The following is a 21643-nucleotide window of genomic DNA, read 5'->3' as shown; positions in this document are numbered from 1 at the left end:
GCGTAGAGGGAGAAGCTGCTCAGGAGGCACTCGGCTTGTGTCATACGCGGAGCTGGAGAGGAGGAGAGCGGCCGGTCAGCCAGGAGACACCGGGTCACCATGGACTTCTCGCTGCTAACGCTGCTGCCTCTGCCGGAGGAGCCCCCACAGGCGGCGCCCCTGCTCCCGCTGCAGGGAGGCCTGGGCTCTCCCGGCGGCGCTGATGAAGTGGGTGGGCGGGAGGCGCACCTGCACCACGGCTTTGCCACTAATTGCAATGTGTCTCTTCCTATAATAAAAATACTCGTGTTATGTTATTAGTTAAACCTGATTAGTATATGTCTTTTCCATTGCCCACCAGTACCTTGAATGAAAGATATTTTTTTCGCTGATCTTTCTGCTTTGGTATTTGGCAAAAAAGTTTTCCAGATTTCAATTGGAAATATAACTTTCAAGATTTTTAAATTTCTTGTGTTTTTTAAATGAGATGAGATTCTTGTACTTTTTTTTTTAAGTGAATGCTTTGAACATGGTGTGAACCTGCTGTCTAGTGGCAAAGCTGCCCTCACCCTGCGCCCTGAGCTTTCTGAAGTTTGCAGTGTTGAGCTAAGCTGATGATGGCATGATCTCATCAGTTTAGGGGCTTTGGTCCTGCTGCACTGAGGTGTCCCTGTTTGTTCCTATCAGGCACCTGCCTGTGGTTTCCCCCCAAGGCTGCCCCAGGATGTAACGGAATAACAGTGACTCAGCTCCAGGCTTTAGTGGCTGGTCCATAGCAGCCCCTTGGACTTAATTTGCTGTTTCAGCCACTGACGTTTTCTTGAGGATATGCTTGGTTTGGCACTGTCTTCTGAATCATCATTTCTGTTTGATCTTAGCACACAAAGTTTTTTGCATGAAGTTTTAGTTGGCATTTCGGAACTAAGCCAGTAACTACGACTGGTTTTTCAGTTTGAAAGGTCTGTGCCTTCTGGCTTGTCCTGGGAGAGTGTGCCAAGGAGACAAGACAGAGCTTCCATGGATTAACGCTTGTGTGTATTTGGTGACGGTGTGCTTGTAGTTCATTGACAAATCATTTATACCTTCCAATTTGTATGATTTGACTCAATTCTAAGACTCTTTCTCTTCCAAGGGAGAAAAGTGAACCTAATTTTGTTTTACCTATAACGAAGGAGAAAAATCACCTGTGTTTCCTTCTTTAGCACCAGCAAAGTGGCACTTTGGGAAATTCTCTCGTTCGCTGTGACAAACTTGACCAGTCTGAGATTAAGAGCCTGCTGATGTGTTTCCTCTACATCTTAAAAAGCATGTCTGATGGTAGGTAAAAAAATGAAGATATCTGTTTTACTTTCCTTGTTTCAGTATTTGGTTTATTTTTTAAAAATTGTAGTTGGTTCAAAGTGTTTAAGGATTTAAAGGGATTTTCTCTCTTGTTTGAAATACATATTAATTTACTAAATGTACTGGAAATAAAAGTCTTAATTTGGAAATTTATTTTCATTAATTATTGTATTTCAGAAAGAGTTCTAAAATGTGAATGGCATATTTTAAAAATTTATATTAAGCTCGGACATACATCCTCACTAAGGCAGACAGAAGCAGATAAATGAAGTAGCTTTTGATTTTTTTTTTTTTTAATTTCATTTGTCCAAGCAAACTTACTGACAACTTGTATAATTTTATTAGTCAGTCTCTTGAATTAGAGAATGTAGTGTTGGTGACCTAATAAGCATGTCTTCCATTTACAGTGTGTGTGACATTCCTGGCTTTAACTAGAAGCGAGGTGTGTTTAGTTTTCTAATGGAAATAGTGGTGTTCTGGTAGATTACGCTTCTGATTAAGGGTTTGACAACCACATTTTTAAATAGAAATGACCACAACCATTAATGCTTTATCAGTACCATTTAAAGCTTGTAAACATCCATGGCAGGACAGTTCCAACTCTGATTGTGTGATAGAAGCAATCACATGAAACTGTGCCATAGTATAATGTCACAGTTCTTATCTTGGTCAAAAATCTTCTTAATTTTCCTGTAACAAATTAGGAAGGGTACTGTGAGCTTCATTAAGGTCATTGAGAGAAGACAAACTCTTTTGAGAGTAAAATGCCATTTTTGGAGACCTGAAGCCCACTTGTCTGGTGGCAGGGGGTGTGGGCGTTGAGCATCCAGGGGAAGGTAATTCTGCTGCAAATAGTGTTTCTTTCGTATCGAGCTTCCGTTTCAGCAGCACAAAGAGCCTGACCTGTAGCTCAGAGGTTAGGAGCAGCATACCGGTAGATCCTTAAAATGCTTTGGAACTGGAGGATTTTATTCTTCTGTCAACATGTTACTTTAAAATAGCTATTTTGAAAAACACAAACAGACAAGATTTTTGTGTGTGTGAACGATGACCAAATACAAAAGCACCAGGCTCTTATTCTGATTTTTCAGTTAGAAAGTTGAAATTCTTCCCATTAAGTCAAACGTTCTCAATTTTCATCATGGTAGTGAGTTTTAGCCAGCATTAGAGTCCTGTTTTTCCTTTATTGAAAGTTTTCTTTAAAATATTTTACATTTCAAATATTAAATGTGATGTGTAACTAGAAAATAACTGTTTTTAAAAAACAAATATACAAGAAATTTTGCATCCAAGTGAAAGTTACCCTTTAAAGTCAGCCTTTTGGAAGGCCAGGCACATATTTAAAAAATGCAACAACTTCTTCAAAACAGTTTTAGAATATCCTTTTTTTTTCCAACTACTGTTGTTACACTTTTTTCCCCTTTATAATTAGAATTTCTTTGTGTGTCTCATTTAAGAAATCTTTACCTACCCCCCAGGCTCTGAAGATATTCTCCTGTATTTTCTTTAAAAGCTGTATTATTTAAATTTTCACATTTAAATCTTAGTACCTACCAAGCATTGGTTTTTGTGTATGGTATGGGGTGGGGGAGAAATTGCCTTTAGAATAGTTCCCCAGACAGATAACAAAAATCAGTTGTGTAACTAGCTCTATAGCTACTCTTTCCTTTATCCCACATTTAATGCGCACCTTCTACACGCAGGGCCCCTCGCCCTCTGCACCTTCTTGTGCCTTCTTTCTCTGTAATAGAGCTTAGCTCTGTCTTCCCCCCTCCTCAGCCAATAGTCAGAGCACAGAGCAAGGAAAGGCCATGATGGTACCACCTGGCTGGCCAGCTGGTTCTGTCTGCTGGCCTCAGATGTCTGCAGGTTGACCCCAAGAGGCCCAGCATCCAGGGAACTCCCTGGGTTCCCAACACACCAGCCTCAAGTAACCAGAGTCTGTCCCTCTGGTTTCTAAACTCGAAACCCCCAAGAGATGGAAGCTCCCCGACCCACCCTCTGGTCTAAGAGGCCAACCGTGGCTTTCAAAATCAGGTGCACTTGATTTAAATCGCCATTCCACCGGCATTCTCTCAGCTGGTAGTTGGGAGAGTTACTTAGCTTCTCTGAGCCTTCATTAGTTCATTTGTAAATGGGAACTCTGCCCCAGATCATGGTGAGGATTCGATGACAGGATATATGTGAAATCATGAGACCTAGCACAGTGCCTGGTGCATAGCCAGGTACCTGATATGTATCCCACGGCTTCTCCCGCCTGTCACTGTTCTTGACAAGTGTAGAATAAAAGTCCGTTGCCATGCATCTTCGTGAGCCTCCAGCATCTCTGTAGCCGCCCTCTCGCTCATCTCAGGCCCCAAAGGCTCAGTGGCTTTTTCCCTGAGAGAAATCTTTTAACACATTTCTCAACTTCAATGTAAAATGTAAGAAGGCAAGAATGTTTAACTATCACACGCTAACACTCTTTGTGCAATGTCGAATGGTTAAGAGTCATACACAGAGAATGCTTTCTGTAAGTGAATTTGTAGGATTTGCCTTAACTAAAGATGTGCCCAGTTGCTCTTGATAAAGAACAGGTGTGGTTCTTAACCACTGGTACATTGTACCATCGTGCTAGGAAATAGGAACTCTCATACACTGCTTATTTGGAAGGCTATTTGGCAATGTATGTCAAATTTTAAACGTACACACTATTAACATGGCTAGTTCACTTCTAAGAATTTCTCCTACAGATGTAGTTGGATGAGTGTGCAAAGACGCATGTAAAAAGGATTTTTACTGAAGCATGATTTATAATAGCAAAAAATTGGGGGGAAGAACAAGTAAATGTCTGTCAGTAGGGGAACTGGTTAACTCAATTGTTGTACATCCATGGAGAGGACTATTATGCAGCTTGGAAAAGACTGAGATAGATCCAAGCTTTATTGCTGAATTAAAACTCAAAGGGCAAAACAGTGCCTGTAGGATACATGCTTCCACTGCAGTGTGTGTGTGTGTGTGTGTGTGTGTGTGTGTGTGTGTTGGGAAGGGGTTACCTACGTACATGTAAGAATTTTCAACAGATTCTCTGCTGGGGAGGGATTCTGTAGTGGGTAATTTTCTAGTCCATTTAAGAGCACATTATGTATAAGTTAAATAGGTACCATGTAGGGCTAGATGATGCATGCTGAAATTAAAGTTCACATGTTCAAATGTAACTTCTTTATACTGACTAAGCCTGTTGTGCATGTTACCCATTATAATAGATTAGTCACTGTGGTTTATCCTTTGATCAACTATAAAAGGGGGCCGAGGAAAGTTTGGAGGCCTACACTCTGAGGTCTCTTCCCATCTTATAATGTATGAAATACGCATTATAATTCTAATCAAATAAATGTTTACTTTCCAGATGCTTTGTTTACATATTGGAACAAGGCCTCAACATCTGAACTTATGGATTTTTTTACAATATTGGAGTGAGTAGTTTCGTCTTTGCTCATGGACTCTTGATTTTTCCTGGCTAGTTAAGAGGTGTGAAGAATACAGTGCACCGACAGTTGAACCAGGAATGCAATATATATTCACATCCACACTTATCCTTAAGCTCTTTCTCCTGGACCTAACCCCAACACCTCCTCTCAGGAGCTCATGACCCAGTGGACAGCGACAGCCCTAAATGATTAGATGTGTGATTATTGTAGATGACAGGTTACTACTTGGGCGTATAAGCCATTTTAATAAAATAGCACAAAATTTATTAGCTGAATTCGGTGGATGCTGTTCAGAAACTGAGACATAAAAATTGCTACAATTTAAAAATATATAATAAGTAAAAGTGAAATCTTAAATACAGTCTATATTATTTTATCACTTTAGTTTAAGTTTCTGTTTTCCTTTAAGCTTTTTACTTTTAGAAACACGAATCTACAATCCCTTATCCAAAACTAGTGGGGCCAGATGAGTTTTCAAATCCAGACTTTTTTGGATTTTTGAAAAACTTACGTAGAGAGTATATTCTACAGCACCCCACAGTCAAGCACATGATTGTTTCTGCAGTAAGAAGTTATTTCTGTGTACTATGATTGTTCACAATAGTAGGTTAAATCATGACCAGGTAGCTTTACCTCTGTTAGTTGGGGTCATGATTTGCTGCCAAATGTGTTTGCACGAATTCGGGTGGAAACCCATGGTGTTCAGAGCTTTGTGCATTTTGGAATTACGGTCTTGGTTCCCAAATTCATGGTCACTTCCTCTGCTGAGTTAAAGGTGGGAGTTGTCACATGTGAGACAAGATTCAGCGCCAGAAGAACTTACTAGACATTATTTTAACTGCCTCTTATTAAATATATGATTTTTTTAAAAAAAAACAATGTTGTAAATAAAATACAGTAAAATAAAACAAAAAAATACATACTTGATGTCTGTAAGGAACCAGTCCATTTACTTGAATCAAAAAAGAAAGCTCCTTACATAGGCTGAATGACAACGAATAAGCAACTTGGAACAGTGCATATGGTTTCCACCATCCTTCTAAGGCAGATGTGGAGTAAATATCCACACCCGAAGTCAACAGTCAATCCTGTCGGTCCTGGGCCTTTCTTCTGTGTTGCTCAGACCAGCCACCATGGCACTGACAGCAGCACGATATGCAATATACGGCCTCCCTTGCGTTTGATCATTTTCTCTGGGTTTAGAGGGACCTTCCAGAGAATTTCTGAAAACCAGAAGTAAGGGGCTAGTGGTAGATGTAAGAGTTTATTGAATATGTTACTGTAAATGGGTTTAAATAAAGCAATGTGTCAAAAATAGTTTTATCTCCAATAACTTTATCGCTCCCTAATAATCTTTCATGCTCTCCACAGAGTCTGCTTGCACCAGTTCCAGTACATGGGGAAGCGATATATTGCCAGGTACCGTGGGAGTTTTAGTTTGAAGTGTTGTGTCATTCTCTGTGTTGCTTGGATCCAGAAGTGTGGGAACTGTTGTCTGTGGGGATTGGCGGTTGTAATTCTCATAAACCTCCATGAAGACAGTGGCAGGTCTTTGGATTGCTGCCATGAAATCTGGTGGCATCTTCTGCCTATGTTCCTACGTTCCTTCTGTCTTGTTCTGTCTCAGGCATACCTCCTGGAAAGATTTTCCTCCGTGGCCTGTTGCTGCACTTCTCCGCTTCCTTCCAAATCCTCCCTCGTGCTCTGTTCCTTCTGTCTCCTCTTTCTCTTCTCCCAGTTCCTCTGGCTGTGTCTTCCCTCTCTTTCTTTTTTTCCTTCCTCAATGATCTCTCTTTCCCTTTTTTGCTTTCAAAGGTCCTTTTTTTACCATTCCACCTCCCAACTACAAAGAGAGTAATTTCTCATCTAACCACTTTCCTCCTTCATGAAAGAATGTTTTCAGTCCATCTCACATCTGTTTGGACTGCCACAAAAAACCATCTCTAAAATTGAGCCTTTTCTCCTCTTCTTCTGAATAAGCTGTCTGTGCCCTCTGTTGCTGTCTGACCGGAACTCTCTGCTGAGTATCATAGACCCTCACTGCCCCGTCCCAGCCGTCCTCTCGGTCCCGCGCCGAGTTTGAGGAGAGCTGGACGCCCACTGCTGCAGCCGTGCAGCTCCTTCTCTGGAGGATTTCCTCCCACTGCCTCTTGTCCTTAGCGACTTCTTACTCTTTCCCTTTTGCCATTCAGTGTGTCTGTGTTTGTTTTCTTCCGTTGTTGTGTATCCTGTGATAATGTATTCATGGGGTCTAGGTCTAAGCATCCTTTTTTCCTATTGTTATTGTTGCTAAAATTTAATTATAAGTAAACATTTATGTTTTAAGAAAAACTTTAAAATTTAGTTGTCATTGAGGTTTTTCTCTTATCTATAATTCTGCTTTACAACGATGAAATAGGAAATAGATTTTTAATAGACTTTCTATTTGAGTGTCAAGATTTCGCTCTTTATGGTAACATTGTTTTTTTTCTTGAGATATTTGAGAAAGTTTCAGAATTGTGTTTATGTCAAATAAAAGTATGTTTTCTTTTAAAAAGCAAATTTAGAGAGACTGTATTATGCCTTCTTCCTATTAATACTTTCTATTTTTAATTGAAATGTGGTGGCACTTAACGTTCTCTAATCTTAACTCTTATTTTTTATCGTAACAGTAATTTTTGCATTTGAGTTTTTTGGGTACTAAATGCAAATATATACAATGTGTCCTTATATAATAACTTCATTCTTTTTCACTTTGTCCCATGAAGATGGGCAAACAGTATATCTGCAACAGAAAGACACTGCTGGGGGAGCTTCACACCCTCTCGCGGTGTCACCCATGTCACAAGATGGCATTTGGAAAATGTGGTGCAAATAGAATAAAATGCCTCAGAGCTGAACATGGTGAATGTGAAAAGCTGAAGATTTCTGCCCCAACAAACTATTTTGGAATTGGATTTTGTGAAGCAGTTAACTTATTTTTTCAATGTCTCTAAATTTAATTTTTTTAAAGAAAAAATCTTCTGACTTCCTAAGCACCCTGTATATATTTGCATGTAAAAGTATGCTTCATTGGACTGTCTTAAAAATAAATGGGCATAGATAGGCGGGGTGGAGGATGGTGTTACTTCATAATATGCACAGTGGAAAGACGTGCCCTGTTTTATAAAAAATTGCCATGGTCTCTGCTGCATGTGGAAGAGATCCTGAGTGATGATTTAAACGTTGTCAGTGTTTGCCCTCTGTGGTGGTCCGGTTCTGTGAACACTGTGCCTTCTCATTGTGTCACTTTGAAATCACCCAGCAGCATGTTGCCCGATGATATTCCATGCATGTCCTGTTCTACTCCACACAATAACACAGTGAGGGAGACGGTTGGCTACGGGACGGGGGACAGGTGTCATTCCAGCGCTGGTCTCATTTTTCATCTGCTCTGGTGATGGTACACAGTAGGAAGTTAGCTGTTTGATTGCTAATCCAGATCACTTTTCTATTTTCTTCACTTGACTGCTGACAAGTCTAACAAAGGTTGTGGCTCTTCTCCTCCTTTCCTGGGTAAGAATAAAGGTGTTAAACCGCCTCATATAATCCTTCCCATTGCATGTTTGTTCTCTGTTTCTTCCAATGCATTATTTTAACTAAAAAAAATTTTTTTTGCTGTTTAATAACATACATAATCCAAAAAGATTTGTGGTGTTTTGGCTGTTGTCCAAAGGCTGGTCATTAGCACCACATTGGACTGATGCTCACCTTTTTAAAAAGTAGCATCTCTAAATGCCTTTCCAAAACTGAAAAGGTCTCTGCTTTGGCCTGGTTTTTGCTCCTTCGTCTTCAGATGCTTTGCTGTGAACTCTGCAAGTGCTGCTGCCTGTGTGTGTCTTTGGCTCATGTGGCCCCAACAGGCTCCTCTGTGCTTGGTCTGTGCGTGGCCAGTCTCCTTCGTGCTGTGTCCTGGCCTCACTAATGCTCCCCATCTCGCTGCAGTGTAACAAGTCTAACTTTTGCTTCTATCCCATTTCACTCATGTTGCAGGAACCAGGAGGGGTTGGGACCCATAGTTCATGATCGAAAATCTCAGACATTGCCTGTTTCCCGTAACAGAACAGGAATGATGCATGCCAGATTGCAGCAGCTGGGCAGCCTGGATAACTCTGTCACTTTTAACCACAGTAAGTCCCATGACACACCATCGTAACAGCCAGCCATCCCATGTGACAGTTCAGAGGGGAGAGCCCCTGGCCACACCACACCACATCACCAAATTGACTTTTCTTCCAGCTCAGAGCAGTAGGATGAAGAGCTCGTGGCGCAGTTCCCTTCCTCGGAGGAGAATGACATAATGTGGGACGCGGTCAACTACAGCACCAGACCTGAAAGCCTAGACCCCTTTGCCCCACCCCATCTGCTTGGTGTTTTTAAAACAAAATCTGGCCTGATAGCCAGACATTCTCTGATATTTTTAATTTAGTATTTTGATTTGTTGCCAGTAGCCAACTTATCATCAGTTTTCCCCGTGTGACTCCCAAGAACATCTGGGGCAAGTTCCTTTCACCCTCCTGACCCCATGCGTGTAATTGATCAAGCGTCCACATTCTGACATTCCAGCCCTGAATGTATGTTAATCGTTAAACTGCCGTGAAACCGTAAAGCCCGTGAATCAATGTGTGAGGGTGTGGAAAAGCCAATAACAAAGTGACTTTTTCTGTGTTTTCAGTGTGAGAAAGATATCAAGTGTGCTTGGAATTTCTGTAGACAATGGTAAGATTTAATCAGGTTGAAGTCTGCTTACGAGGCCGCTTCACTTGCAAACCGAGACTTCTTGTTCATCTCGCCTTCCTAACTTTGGGGCTTCCTAACTTCACAGTAGAGACTTTGCCAAAACATGGGAGCATATCTTTAATTTAATTTTATCAATTGCCAGAGGGGACATAGCATCATGTGCTGTTTCTAGAAATCTAAGTGTTTAGTCTTCTTAAGGGTTTCTTGAAGCAGAAAACCTAAAAGATATCAATCATGCAGCACTTTATAAACTAATGTCATCATTTCTGTCAGTGGTGTGTTCTCTAAATTGTCCCATCTTTGCTCCAAGCATGACTTAGCTAGTTATTGTTCTATCTAGACAATTATTTGTCTCATTGCAAGCAGTGTCTTTAATTCATGGTTAGTAATATCTTCTCATCATATCTAATCATAAGAATTCATTCCATTCACTGTGATTTCTATACCTCTTTCTTAGTGCAGGCTAAGAGCATAGACGATATATTCCTGACACCTTAAATTGAGAATAGTTCAAAGTAAAAATGCTGAGGAATCAAAATATGGCACCTTCCCACTCTTCCACCCCCAAGAAAGTTAAATGTAGTGGGTACAGTCTCTCTTTATAAAATTCTAGGCTTAATTTAAATCAATATTATGTCAGTCTGCCACACACTGAATTGGTAGCCTTCAAATGCTAGTTCTGGGTTCTATACTTAGCTGTGGAATGTGCGTTAGTGACACGTCTAAGGCTACAGAACTTGATTTTTCAACATCTTGTCTGTTAGGGCTGTTTTAGCTCTGCAGACAAAGGGTTTAAACAAACAAAACAAGGAGTTTCATTATTTTTAGTTTTTATTTCCTATTTAGCAAAGAGGAATCAAATTCCCACTGTTCTGCAAGACCTGCTACATTGCCTTTGCCCAGATAATTTATAACACAGGGACTATCAATACTTCACTATCAGTTGAAATAAATGCTTAAACTTTAAAGCACTGTAAAAAAAAATCATAAGCAGACCAAGGCCCCGCCTCCAAAGATAATCATGTAGGAAACATAGAAAACTAACAAAAATAAACTGAATGATCAACACACGAATAAATAACCTTAATCCACCAAGATATGCAGCAACCCCTCCCACTGCACATGGATTTCGCGGTGGTGGTTTGAATTGGAGGAGAGAGACAGCTGGCTGTGTTCTACTGCCAAAAACCCTATTGTTAACATGGTTGATTTCCATCCTCTCTTTCTGCTACCCACAGAGAACCTTGTCCTTCCTGCCCCTCTCCTCTTCCAACCCGAAGTTTTTCTTTAGTCAGTTTTCAGTGACACCATTCTCCATCAAAGTTTCTCCTTTTGCCTTCCCACTCAAGAGTGTGTAGCTGATTATTTTAGCCTTTTAATGTGTGCCTACAATTCCCGCTCACCCCGAATAGCTTCTGATGTCTCATAGTCCTTGCATCTTCACCCTGAACTCAGTCTTCACTTATATCTCTAATTGTGATTTTGTATTTGGGAGGCTTCAGCCTCTACCACCATTAGCTTTTTGAGTTCCAAATCGTCAACTCGGCCAAAAGCCACAGAGAAGGGAGTGTATACTGTATGTATACATGTGTTATGTGTGTGAACTCATACATACATGAGTTTTTACATCTTTACCTAGGTATTGTATGGGAAATTTGTAGCCACGTATGTCTCTAAGAAAATTCCTAGTTAACGAATACAGTACCTTCTGTTGGGCCAACCAGTATGACAGAGATCCAATATGTGAGAGACTTGCTGGGGTGCCAGAGTGTAAAATGAATTTATTTTGGAAAAGAATGAAAATAGGAAAAGTCCCCTCCTATACACCTGAATTTTTCATTTCCTTTCTCTGAGTAGGAAAGGCTTTGTCAGATCTTAACGTGACCAGCAGGGGGCAGCAGAGGACTGCGAGGAACTTAAGCCAGTGTAGGCCAAGCCGCACCGTCTCCATCACCTATTAACAGTAGGACACGGGAAAAGACACCACACGCAGCACACATGTAACGCTAGCGGGCACTTACCCTTACTCTTGGATTTTTATAGGAAATAATGAAAATGACAAATTTCACCGTGGCCAGTGGTCTTAACTATTTTAAAAACACTCAAAGTGTAGGAGTTTGTTGTTTGGGTCATTGCCCAGGCTTATAAAAAGTAAATGTTTACAACATTAAGGCATTGACCTGTTTACTGCAACGTATACTCATTGTGTATCAGTAGAAAAGACTTGTGCCAAAGGACAAATTGAGAGTGATAGGTGCTCGGAGAATATTTTATATATTTTATATAAACTGAGTGATGAGGGGAAAACTAAGTGAAACATGTTTGCAAATAAGTGATTCATTTGCAAAAAATATAAAATAACAGTTTGTATTTACTTTAATGTTACGTATTGTTCTAGGAATATGTTAAATTCACTTGCATGATAATCCGTATTTCCCATTGGTGTGATGGGAGAGAAGCCAGCCGAGAGGGAGAAACCCTTGAAGAAAACCTGTATTTCATATAATTCAGTATAAGAGACAGTTTAAGATCACTGGATTAAGTTACAGAGAATTAGATCTCAGGTGAATATGGGGAAGCATTTTCTAACTGGACTACCTATTAACTAGTACAGGTACTGGCAGCTGGAGATGTGAAAACAGACTGGATGAGGACCCACTGGGGATACTGTCCAGGTCATTTAAGCATCATATGAGGAGTTAGACGAGATGGCTTGTTCAGACCCCATATAATTCTGATATTCTTTGATATCTATGAATCTCAAATAAGAAACAATATAGATGATAATTAAATTCCTTTATTGTAGATAATATTGAATCAATATAAAAAATGCAGGGGAGTCTCCAAAGTAAAATCAATATTTTTCAAAAGTTCTTAAGTGTGGATGATATATCTTCTAAAATAGGTGAAATGGGCTTGGATGCTTTAAATGTCTATACTCAAGATAGTAAATAAAATGTCTATAAAGCCACATTTCCTTGATTTGGAGATACATTTTTGCCCCTTTGCTAGCATTTCTGAAATCAGGATATATTTTACAGATTTAGCAGATCTTATCTTACAGATATATCCTGAATATTACATCTAACATGGTAGCCTGTCATTGATTGGTGCTTCTTGCAATTGATAGGGTTTCAGAGTTGAGAAAACCTGACACAATGCCCATTTAAAGTCGGTCATTTTTTGTATTTTTAGTATCCTTAAAGAGGACTTTAAATTAAAAGGTATGATATGCTTAAACCAAGTGTTGTCATAGTTTGGGGTCTATATCCCATACCATTTTCAGATACAGCTAAGTATCTGATTGTCTACGTGACAATCACTTATGCAAGGTAATCTGAGACTGGAAAGCAGGTAGTATAACCATTTCCTCAAGTATAAACTCTGAGATTATAGACTAGTTTCACAAATCATTTTGAACCTATTTGTTTCTTTGGTGGTTAATCAGAGGGCAGACAGCAAATCACATGATTTTTTGCCTTGGAATGTCATTCCTTATTCTGTTCTCCACTCCTTGCCCATCTGTGGGGAAAAACTTTTTAGCAATAAAAATGAGATGGAGATCAATAATAGATTGTGTAGTGGTGGATCCATCTGATACTTTGCATAAATATGTGTAGTTAGTAAAAGCTGTAGACCATGAGTTAATATATCCAGGAGGCTAGGTCTTCTACATTTGGGAATTTCTTTTAGCAAGAAGATTCCTAGCCGTTCAATATTTATATTTTTTTCATAAAATGTATTATTTTTCTGGATTCATATTATGGGCCAGAGAAAAAAATTAAAAATAAAAACAAGAATTCTGGTTTCATAAAGAGTGAAGGCAGCTTTCAAGAAGGAAGTGCCTCCTGTGAGAATATGTATCTGACTTATTCTTCTAGCCCAAATGTCCTCTGACTTGGAAAAGGCGAGTGGCAGTGGATCAGGCTTCTGCCCTTCTGACCACATCACCTCTGATGTGGCACCTGGGAGGGAGGGGTAGTTTACAGGTGTCGTCAGCATTACTAAACCGAGCTTTTTAGGAAACAGGACTTCATAAAATGCAGTAAAGTTAGGTAAGTCTAAGCATAGCAGATGACATTAGAGGGAAAAAAATCTCATCCTCGTCCTTTGAGTATTTAAAAGATTTGGGGATTTGAGAATAAATCACTTATGTGAGTGACAGCAGAATGAAAATTGTGTACATGTGAGCAGTGGATCCTAAGGTCTCTGAAGCACCCCCTGAGGTGCCTGCTGGAGATGGCGCATCAGGGAAGTCCTTCCCTCCCTGACCTGCCTCAGTGACCATGTCAGTGCCTGTGCCCCAAGGCACCACTACCCCCTAGTGGAAGTCAGTAGGGTTAACAGTACTCCTTACTGGCCTCGGTCAGAATCTGCTTAGTCAGCTTTCAAAAGTTGCTGACCGATGCTCTGAGAAATTACTGTCTCTCTTAAGACCCCTTCTTGGGTTTGCCTGCTCAGTTTCATTTTCCTGTGTTAGCCAGTAGCAAGGTGACCATTGATTAGAGTCTTCCCTCATGCACAGCTTTGTTCCAGGTCTTGAGACAGACTGTCCCCATGGGGGTATCTTTTGGCAGATTGTCCAATCAGTCTCCGTCACTCACACAACGTCCCATGCTGCCACTTATTTTTAGGGATGTTTCAGTAACACTGCTTCAGGAACCTGCTGATTTTTGAGACAAAACGGTTTAAGGAAAAGCAAATTATAACCAATGGTGGCTAAAAGGACTGTTTGTTTTATTCTTACATGATTCGGACACAGGCAGACAGTTTTCTATATGAATTGACTCTTATTCTAAAGGAGATTAGATAGTGTAATGTAGCTTACAGAAATTTTGTCATTAATTAGCATGGCCCATTGATTATATATGTTTAAAAAATAGCACATTGACAAATTACAATTCTTGAATTTTTCTAGACATTCAGCCAGGTATAAGTAAACTCTGTTGGAGTTCTTCAGTGTGTAGACCATCTCAACTATAATAATCACACTTGGATACACTTATCCAATAGGTTATCTAGAAAGAGAAAAGGATAGTTCTGTGCAGAGAATACAGTTAATCACCAAAGCAAGTGCCTTGTTACAGTTTAACCCAGATTATAAAACATCATTTGGGATAAATGGCAGCCCTCAATATAGGGTCCTTTTGACCTGTGTGATAATTTTGGTTGGTCTGATAAAAGGTGGTGTTTTCTTTGTTTGTTTTGTTTTTGTTTCTTGTTTTTTTTTTTTTTTGGTCCTCTCTTGCCCTGATTTGTGATCACTGTAACAATAATCATTAGTTTGTTTTTCTCTTTTGTTGGCTATCTCACCAAACAAACCTTACCAAATGAGGAAATGCCTTGGCTTACAAAGGCAGTTCAGTGAATATTAGTACCAAAAAATGTCTGTCTTTCTTTCTGCTAGATTTCTTACCAAAAAAAAAAAAAAAAAAAGCAAACCAGGAATATAAAGAAACAGAACTAGCACGGTGCCAAATGTGTTCCATAGCCTTACTAGGGACACGATGACTCTGTCACACTGTGAAAATAATGCAGGCCACTCAAAGCCACCATTTTAAAAGCAAAGCAGAGTTGGATGAAAGCACATAATAGGTTTTTTTTTTTTAATCATACTTTAAAAAGCAACTCGGTAGCTTTAGAAAAGCTTTTTGTAGTCTTTCAAAAATCATTCTCTATCTCTGACATTTATTAAAGTCAGAATAACATCATTCTAGTTACTTTATTTTATCTTAATAATAGAGATTATGGTACAGTGACCTGGATAAGGAATTGGGAGTGTAGTTTCTGGTTTTATCCCATTACTGGCCTCAAGAAAATTCTCTAGGCTTTCTGTACTTCATTTTCCTTATCTATGTACAAAATGTCCTCCTCTCTGGAGTATTAAGAAAATTACCTCCATAGTAAGTGTTGATTTGTTTTGCTCCTTGGAGAAAGACATTACCTGACGTTTTATTATATTGCCATCTTTCTTTGTTATCTAGATCAAGACTGAAACACCTTTGCATCTCTTATATATATTTCTGCTAATGCGTACCATTTCATAATTTAATCTCAAATTGTATGTCAAACTACATTTATATCAATACTAAATTGATTTTACAGCACATACAGAAGATATCAGTTTGTATTTAAATTATGATTCTCAAGTCCTCTCCTTTTCTTAAACATTTCTTTCAGTCATAGTGGCTTTTGTGCTTTTTTATTAAAGCAAGTAGAATACTATTAGCAGTGCAGTCAACTCTTGGTTATCATTCATGATTCCAACTGATAAAACAGATCCTTACTTTATTGACTTGAGACTTACATAACGTTCACTGTGTGCCAGGCACTATTCCAAGAGCTTCACAGCAATTAACGAATTTAATGCTCACCACAACCCTTTGAGGTAGATACTGTTATTATCCCCATTCTACAGATGAGGAAACTGAGGTATAAAGAGGTCAAGTAACTTGCCCAGGGTCACACAGCTAGTAAGGGGACAAGCTTGATTTACTGACCAGCAGTCTGTCCCTCAGCTCATTTTCTTTCCCTGTGCTGTGCTGCAGCCTCTGTCTGTGTGGGAAGCTTCAGAAATCTCAGCCTCCTTCACTACCCCGCCATCTTAACAGCTCAGTCAAGTGGCTCAATTGAGTGACTCCGGTCCATGTACCAGTCCTAGCTCCCCTGTTTACCAACTGTGTGACTTAAGACAAGTTGTTTAGCCTTTCTGGGCCTCCATTTCCTTATCTGCAAAAAGGGTTTAATAATGTACACACTTCATAGGGCTATTGAGGGATTAAATAAGGTGATACGTGTAAAGTTCATAGAATTATGGCTGGCACATAGCAAGTGCACAATAAATGTTTGCTGCTGTTACTTCCCTCCCAGAGCTGAAAAAGTCATAATTAAATGGAAACATTTTTAGTACCTCCTTTAACCGCACCCCCCCCCCCCCGGAAAAAAATGGCAAACAGGGAGATAAGGCCCTGAAGGAAGCCTTCTGGAAATAATCAAAAGTTGACTGTGACTATACCGTCCGCCAGCCTTTCTTCTTCAGCCGCCGGCAGTAACCTTATATTATGATTCATGCAGGCTATGGCCACTCGGACGCAGATGTTCTCCACCAGTCGTTACTTGAAGCCAATATTGCTACTGAGGTGTGCCTGACAGCTCTGGACACCCTCTCTCTATTTACACTGGCATTTAAGGTTTGTATTGAACAGCTGTTCATGGTCAGAGCCTTACCTTTTAAATTCATTCTGCTTATTTAACTGAATCAGCAAGAACTTCTTATGTTGTATTTTTACTGCAGCAACTGTTTTTGCCCCTGTAAGGAAACCATTAATCCTTAAATTCCCTTAATGAAACCGTTCCACTGTTAATGACTTGAATTCCCTGAAATATAATACAGCTTAACTGGTCAGGGTGTGCCACCTGCTTGCAAAAGGTGGACACAGTCTCAGGAGGTGGTTAACGCTTGGCCAGATGAAAGTGTTTACCGGGGAAGGTGGCTTTGCTGAGCCCTCGAGAATGATAAATACAGGAACCTAATTGGGCATTTCTGCCTCTACTATCTTTAAACATATCCACAGGTGGTAGCAATTAAAATTAGATGTTTATACGTAGAGGAGCAATACCTAAAAACATTCACCTTTTCAATTTTTTTTGGATCTGTTACTAAATTAAATGATAGAAACATTTCAAGTATAGAGACTAAAAAGTGATCTTGGTCTTATTTTTAGGTTTTAGCAAGTAACATTTAAGTAGGTTCCTTCTTGTTTTTAGGAACCTAACCCTTCCCATTCTCACTCAATAACTACTTCCATTTCCAGAGAAGCTGAATTAGTGTTAATATGCTCTGAATATGGAATCAGTATGTTTACTTGCAAGGGTATTTGGGAAACATACCCAAAGTCAATCTGTGCTTTACTCGTCTCCTCTTCTCATGAAGCACATTTCTTTATTAGAGTAAAAATAGTTACCTGATATCATGTTGCTTTATTATAATTTACCTCTGTTCTTAGCAGCCATGCCACTCATGTCCCCAGCAAATGTCATAACTAGGAGCCCAGCCGAGAGGTGAGGGCATACAGATCTTCAGGATGAGTATGGGGACAGCAGTGTCTTCTTACGTGGAGCCTTACTCTAGTGGCCTTCAGTCACGGTTCCCAGGCTGGCAGCAGATGCAGGCCCTGAAGCTTGTTAGAAATGCAGGTTCTCGGGCCCTGACTGAATGAATCAAACTCTGGGAGCGATATGTGCACAGACAGTATGGCCTGAGAACCACTGCTCTACTAGAACCATGTTTTGAACCTCCTTCGGTTTTCTTTTGGAGATTTTTAAGTAAATAGGCAGTGAAATTTGTAATGTGAGCATTTTCCCTGGATGACTATATCAGTGCTAACCGTGCATCCGTAAGTTCAAAACAGTAGTTGGGACACTTTCTTCCACTCTCTGCCTGGGCCTCAGCATATAAATGAGCAGGAAACCCCGGGGCTGCACAGCGGGTGTGGTCTGGCACCACGGGCAGGTGAGGGCACACGTGGCTCAGGTGTGGTCTGGCAGCAGTGTGAGAACAGTGGCAGTTTCCTTACTGCACAGCCTGCAGTTCATACTCAACCTCCTTTAAATTGCTTGCTTCATATTAAAGAAGAGTATTTGTCAGGGTTCCCGGATCTCCAGTGTCTGGCCACCAAATAGCTTCTGACTCAAGAGAGAAACAACGTCTGATGGTCTCTGATTGAAGGCTGATTGTAAATTTGTTGGGTGAATGTCTTTGGGAAAATCACTTCGTGTCTCCAGACCTAAGATTTCTCATTTGTAAGACTGAAAAAATAGGATCTGCCTCCCAGGGCTGTTGTAGCTTAAAGTGAGATGACCCTTAGAATGGACGAGCACTCTGCTGATACAGACCAGGCTCCAGGACACTTGGGAGCAGCCACGTGTACAGAAACACCATGGGCTTCAAACCCCAGCTCCACCGTTAGCCAGTTGTTAAGCTGTGGGTGGGTCTGCTTGACATCTGTAAGCCCTGATTTCCTTACTTAGAACATGACAATTATTCCTACTGTATAGTGAATTGATATGAAGTATCCAAAAACATCTATCCTGTGTCTGGCACACAGTAGGAGCTCAAATGTTGACTTTAGTTTATCAATAAGCGCTTTCCCTAGACTCACGCCTTCCTGGTCCTATGGTAAAGGGTCTGATTCCTGAGACGCACAGGGAAGATTGTGTTTTAGAGCTGAGGTGATCTCTATCAGAGTCTATATGCCTGTGTGCAAAAATCTTTGATGTTTAAAGCTCGGCCCATACACACACAAACACACACACACAGACCCATTAAAAAATGGGAAGATGGGCAAATGTTATGGCATTAAAGGATGTCATGCCAAGCTGTAGGCTTACCTGGCCTAGGTTCACAGGTCCAAGAGGCCCACTGGCACAGCAGCACTGGGATCTTCCTTTGCAAATATTTACTCAGCTGAGGCATCAGTTGGAGCATGTCGGAACAATTAAATTATTACATTGAGTTAGCTGACATAATTGTTTGCAGAAAAATCTTCTTCCACAAATGTTGCCTCATCGTTACTGAGCCTCTTAATTGACCACATCTAATAAGTTGCCAAAGGCAATCAGGAAATCATGTTCTTAATGAGAGGAAATGTTTGAAAAGATTTAAGCCCTGAACCCCAATTTATTATTATATTAGCTTCCTGCCGTTTATTGAGTGCCTTCTGTGTCTTCAGTGTCAGTCCTCACAACAGCCTGGCCCAGTAGATCTTCTTATCCCCCATTTTACAGATGAGGAGATTGAGGCTGAGACAGGTTAGGAAATTAGCCCAAGATGACTACACAATTGGCCTGTCAAAGCCCTTTTTCTCCACTAAGTAAGTCACGTGTGTGTGTGTGTGTGTGTGTGTGTGTGTGTGTGTGTGTGAGTGAGAGAGAGAGAGAGAGAGAGAGAGTGTGTGTGTGTGTGTGTGTGTGTGTGGAGGGGGAAGGAGCTAAGCTGGGTGAATGTCAAGGTAGTTGAATGATCTCTCACACAGAGAAAAGAAAATTACCAAGCACTTAACCAGATGCTGGTACTCTGTGGGCACTTTCACATATATTATTTAATACACGAAAGGTGTGTTTTGTAAACCAAGGTGATTACATGCAGAAAAACATGGTTCTTCTCTGGCTATTTTTAAATGTCTATTAATACAGCCCTAAACCAAATCTGGCTTTTAAATAGTTGATAATATTTTTAATGTACTTACAAATTTAATCTGAAAATGTATTTTAAGTAATTCTCTGTAGTGCCTTCTCTTGATTTGAGGTGCATGGTGAGAACCAGCAAGTACATGATGAGAAGGATCACTGTGAATGACCAGGGTGGGGAGCACGTGGATGATGGGGGTCAGCTAGGGAAGCTGGGGTCCAGTTTACACAACCATGAGCCTGGGGTTTAGGGCATCTTGGTGATTGGTGAGCCTCTGCGACAGAGAGAGTGCTACTCTAAGCTAGATTTTTTAAGTTATTCTATAAATCAGTGTCTAAATAAAAATCAAGCCATATCCCTGGGAAGGATGTAGCTGTCTTAACATGGTTCCAGATCTCATTTTGGCACCTGAGGTTTAAGTTCGTTTTTCTCCTGTTCCTGGCTCTTTAGAAATTACTGATACTGTGTGTTCATTCTCTGAAAGCCCCATTTCCCTTAGGAGGCTGGTAACAACAGTCAAACTTGAATCCACATCAGACAATTCCTGAGAATTATTTATAACCTATTCTCCACCTTATTGCTAGAAATAAGTCATGCCTTTCACATTATTCTAACGTCTCATTTAATTTCATTTTAATCAATGAAATTCTCCCATCCTCAGTAAAAGTCTATAGGGAGACAGAGGTAGAAATGAGATACTCCATTGTTATCCATGGTTATTTATGAGTGGAAAAGTGAAGGTGATTTTTGTTTTGCTTTTTTCCCTGCTCTGAGCCTTTCTGAATGTTCAACGTTTTTAATGAGAAAGAGAGAGAGAAGAAAATTGATTGGAAAATAAGGAAGGCAGCTGGTAAACTGGGGTGTGTTCAGGACGAAAGGTCCCTTACCCCTTTAAATGAGGCGTTGTTTATATCTTTGTGTGAGTTTTTACTCCATTCTTCAACCAAGTTTTGTGATCAGAACCCAAAGAAGACTAAATCCTGAAAATGGGAAGCAAAAACCTTGACCAGAGAAAGTGAAAGGAAGGAAAATTTAACTCCAGTGGTAACAGCTTGGAGATAGGCCAGTTCAGACAGGAAGGCCAGAGGTCTTAGCGATTTTTGTATGAACCATCTCTCCTGGATATCTCCAGCAAAGAGTGCTGAGAAAATAAAAGCTCACATCCAGATTCATGCAAACCTTAATCCAGCCATAATTAGGAAGGACTTTGACTCCTGGGAAAAGAACTGCTCAGAAACAGTAAACAGTAAGCAGTTCCCCAAACACTGGAAACAGCCTCTTTTTTTTTTTCGGTTGGTGAACAGCTGCTCGTGGTGGAGAATTACATCATATTCAGTTAATTAAGTCACATTTTCTGCTCATTAAATTGCTTCTCTTTCACATGATGGAATTCAACACTGTACTTCAGTGTTTCATGATATAAAGAACACTGTGGATTCCAGGTGTCCTACCAGCTGTAAGTACACCCGTGAATTACTGGACCTAAAAAAACAAAACTTACTCCTTGAGTAAAACTTTTTCTCCAACAATAAGATGAGGTAAATCTTGAAACTATTACTCCAGCTGTAATTTGCTGTGCAACCGAGCTATTTGGACATAAGTTATCTCTGTTTCTTTGGCTAAACTGTAAGGTTGGTTTGAGGTAGTGACCTCTGGACGTTTTTTTTCAATGACAGTCATTTTTGCCTACTTGTGCAGAATGCACACACTCTCCCAAACACACCTTTGTCCTGACAGGCCTGTCTGTATTTGAAGACGCAGCTCTCCGGTGTCACGCACTTGTGTCTGCATGCTGGCCTCTAGTTGGGCGACACCTCTGTCCACTGTGCATGGTCAGCAATCATTGGGAGTTTCAGCCAACCAGGCTTTCACGGTGTTAAATCAGTGTGAATTTGCTGCTGGTGGG

The 21643-nt window shown here is 40.2% G+C and overlaps 1 protein-coding gene across 25 annotated transcripts in view; it reads left to right on the top strand.

Moving 5' to 3' along the window:
* Positions 1 to 21643, top strand: part of DOCK9 (dedicator of cytokinesis 9) — a 324518-nt gene that overhangs the window by 265858 nt on the left and 37017 nt on the right. For 12 of the 25 annotated variants that reach the window (XM_082366033.1, XM_082366053.1, XM_082366052.1 and 9 more), the window contains 5 exons: positions 1182 to 1296; positions 4709 to 4775; positions 6162 to 6209; positions 8802 to 8938; positions 16623 to 16738. In XM_082366033.1, coding sequence (XP_082222159.1) covers positions 1182 to 1296; positions 4709 to 4775; positions 6162 to 6209; positions 8802 to 8938; positions 16623 to 16738 — 483 coding nt within the window. Of the gene's footprint in view, positions 1 to 6; positions 1144 to 1181; positions 1297 to 4708; positions 4776 to 6161; positions 6210 to 6770; positions 8325 to 8801; positions 8939 to 9047; positions 9377 to 9483; positions 9528 to 16622; positions 16739 to 21643 lie in introns of those variants that run through there. The other 13 variants (XM_082366036.1, XM_082366055.1, XM_082366035.1 and 10 more) reach the window with 7 other exon arrangements.

Source organism: Balaenoptera borealis (assembly GCF_965194805.1).
Source record: "Balaenoptera borealis genome assembly, chromosome: 18".
NCBI classification, from domain to species: Eukaryota; Metazoa; Chordata; class Mammalia; order Artiodactyla; family Balaenopteridae; genus Balaenoptera; species Balaenoptera borealis.
The sequence above is the reverse complement of the archived record's forward strand: the minus strand, read 5'-3'. Positions and strand labels throughout refer to the sequence as shown.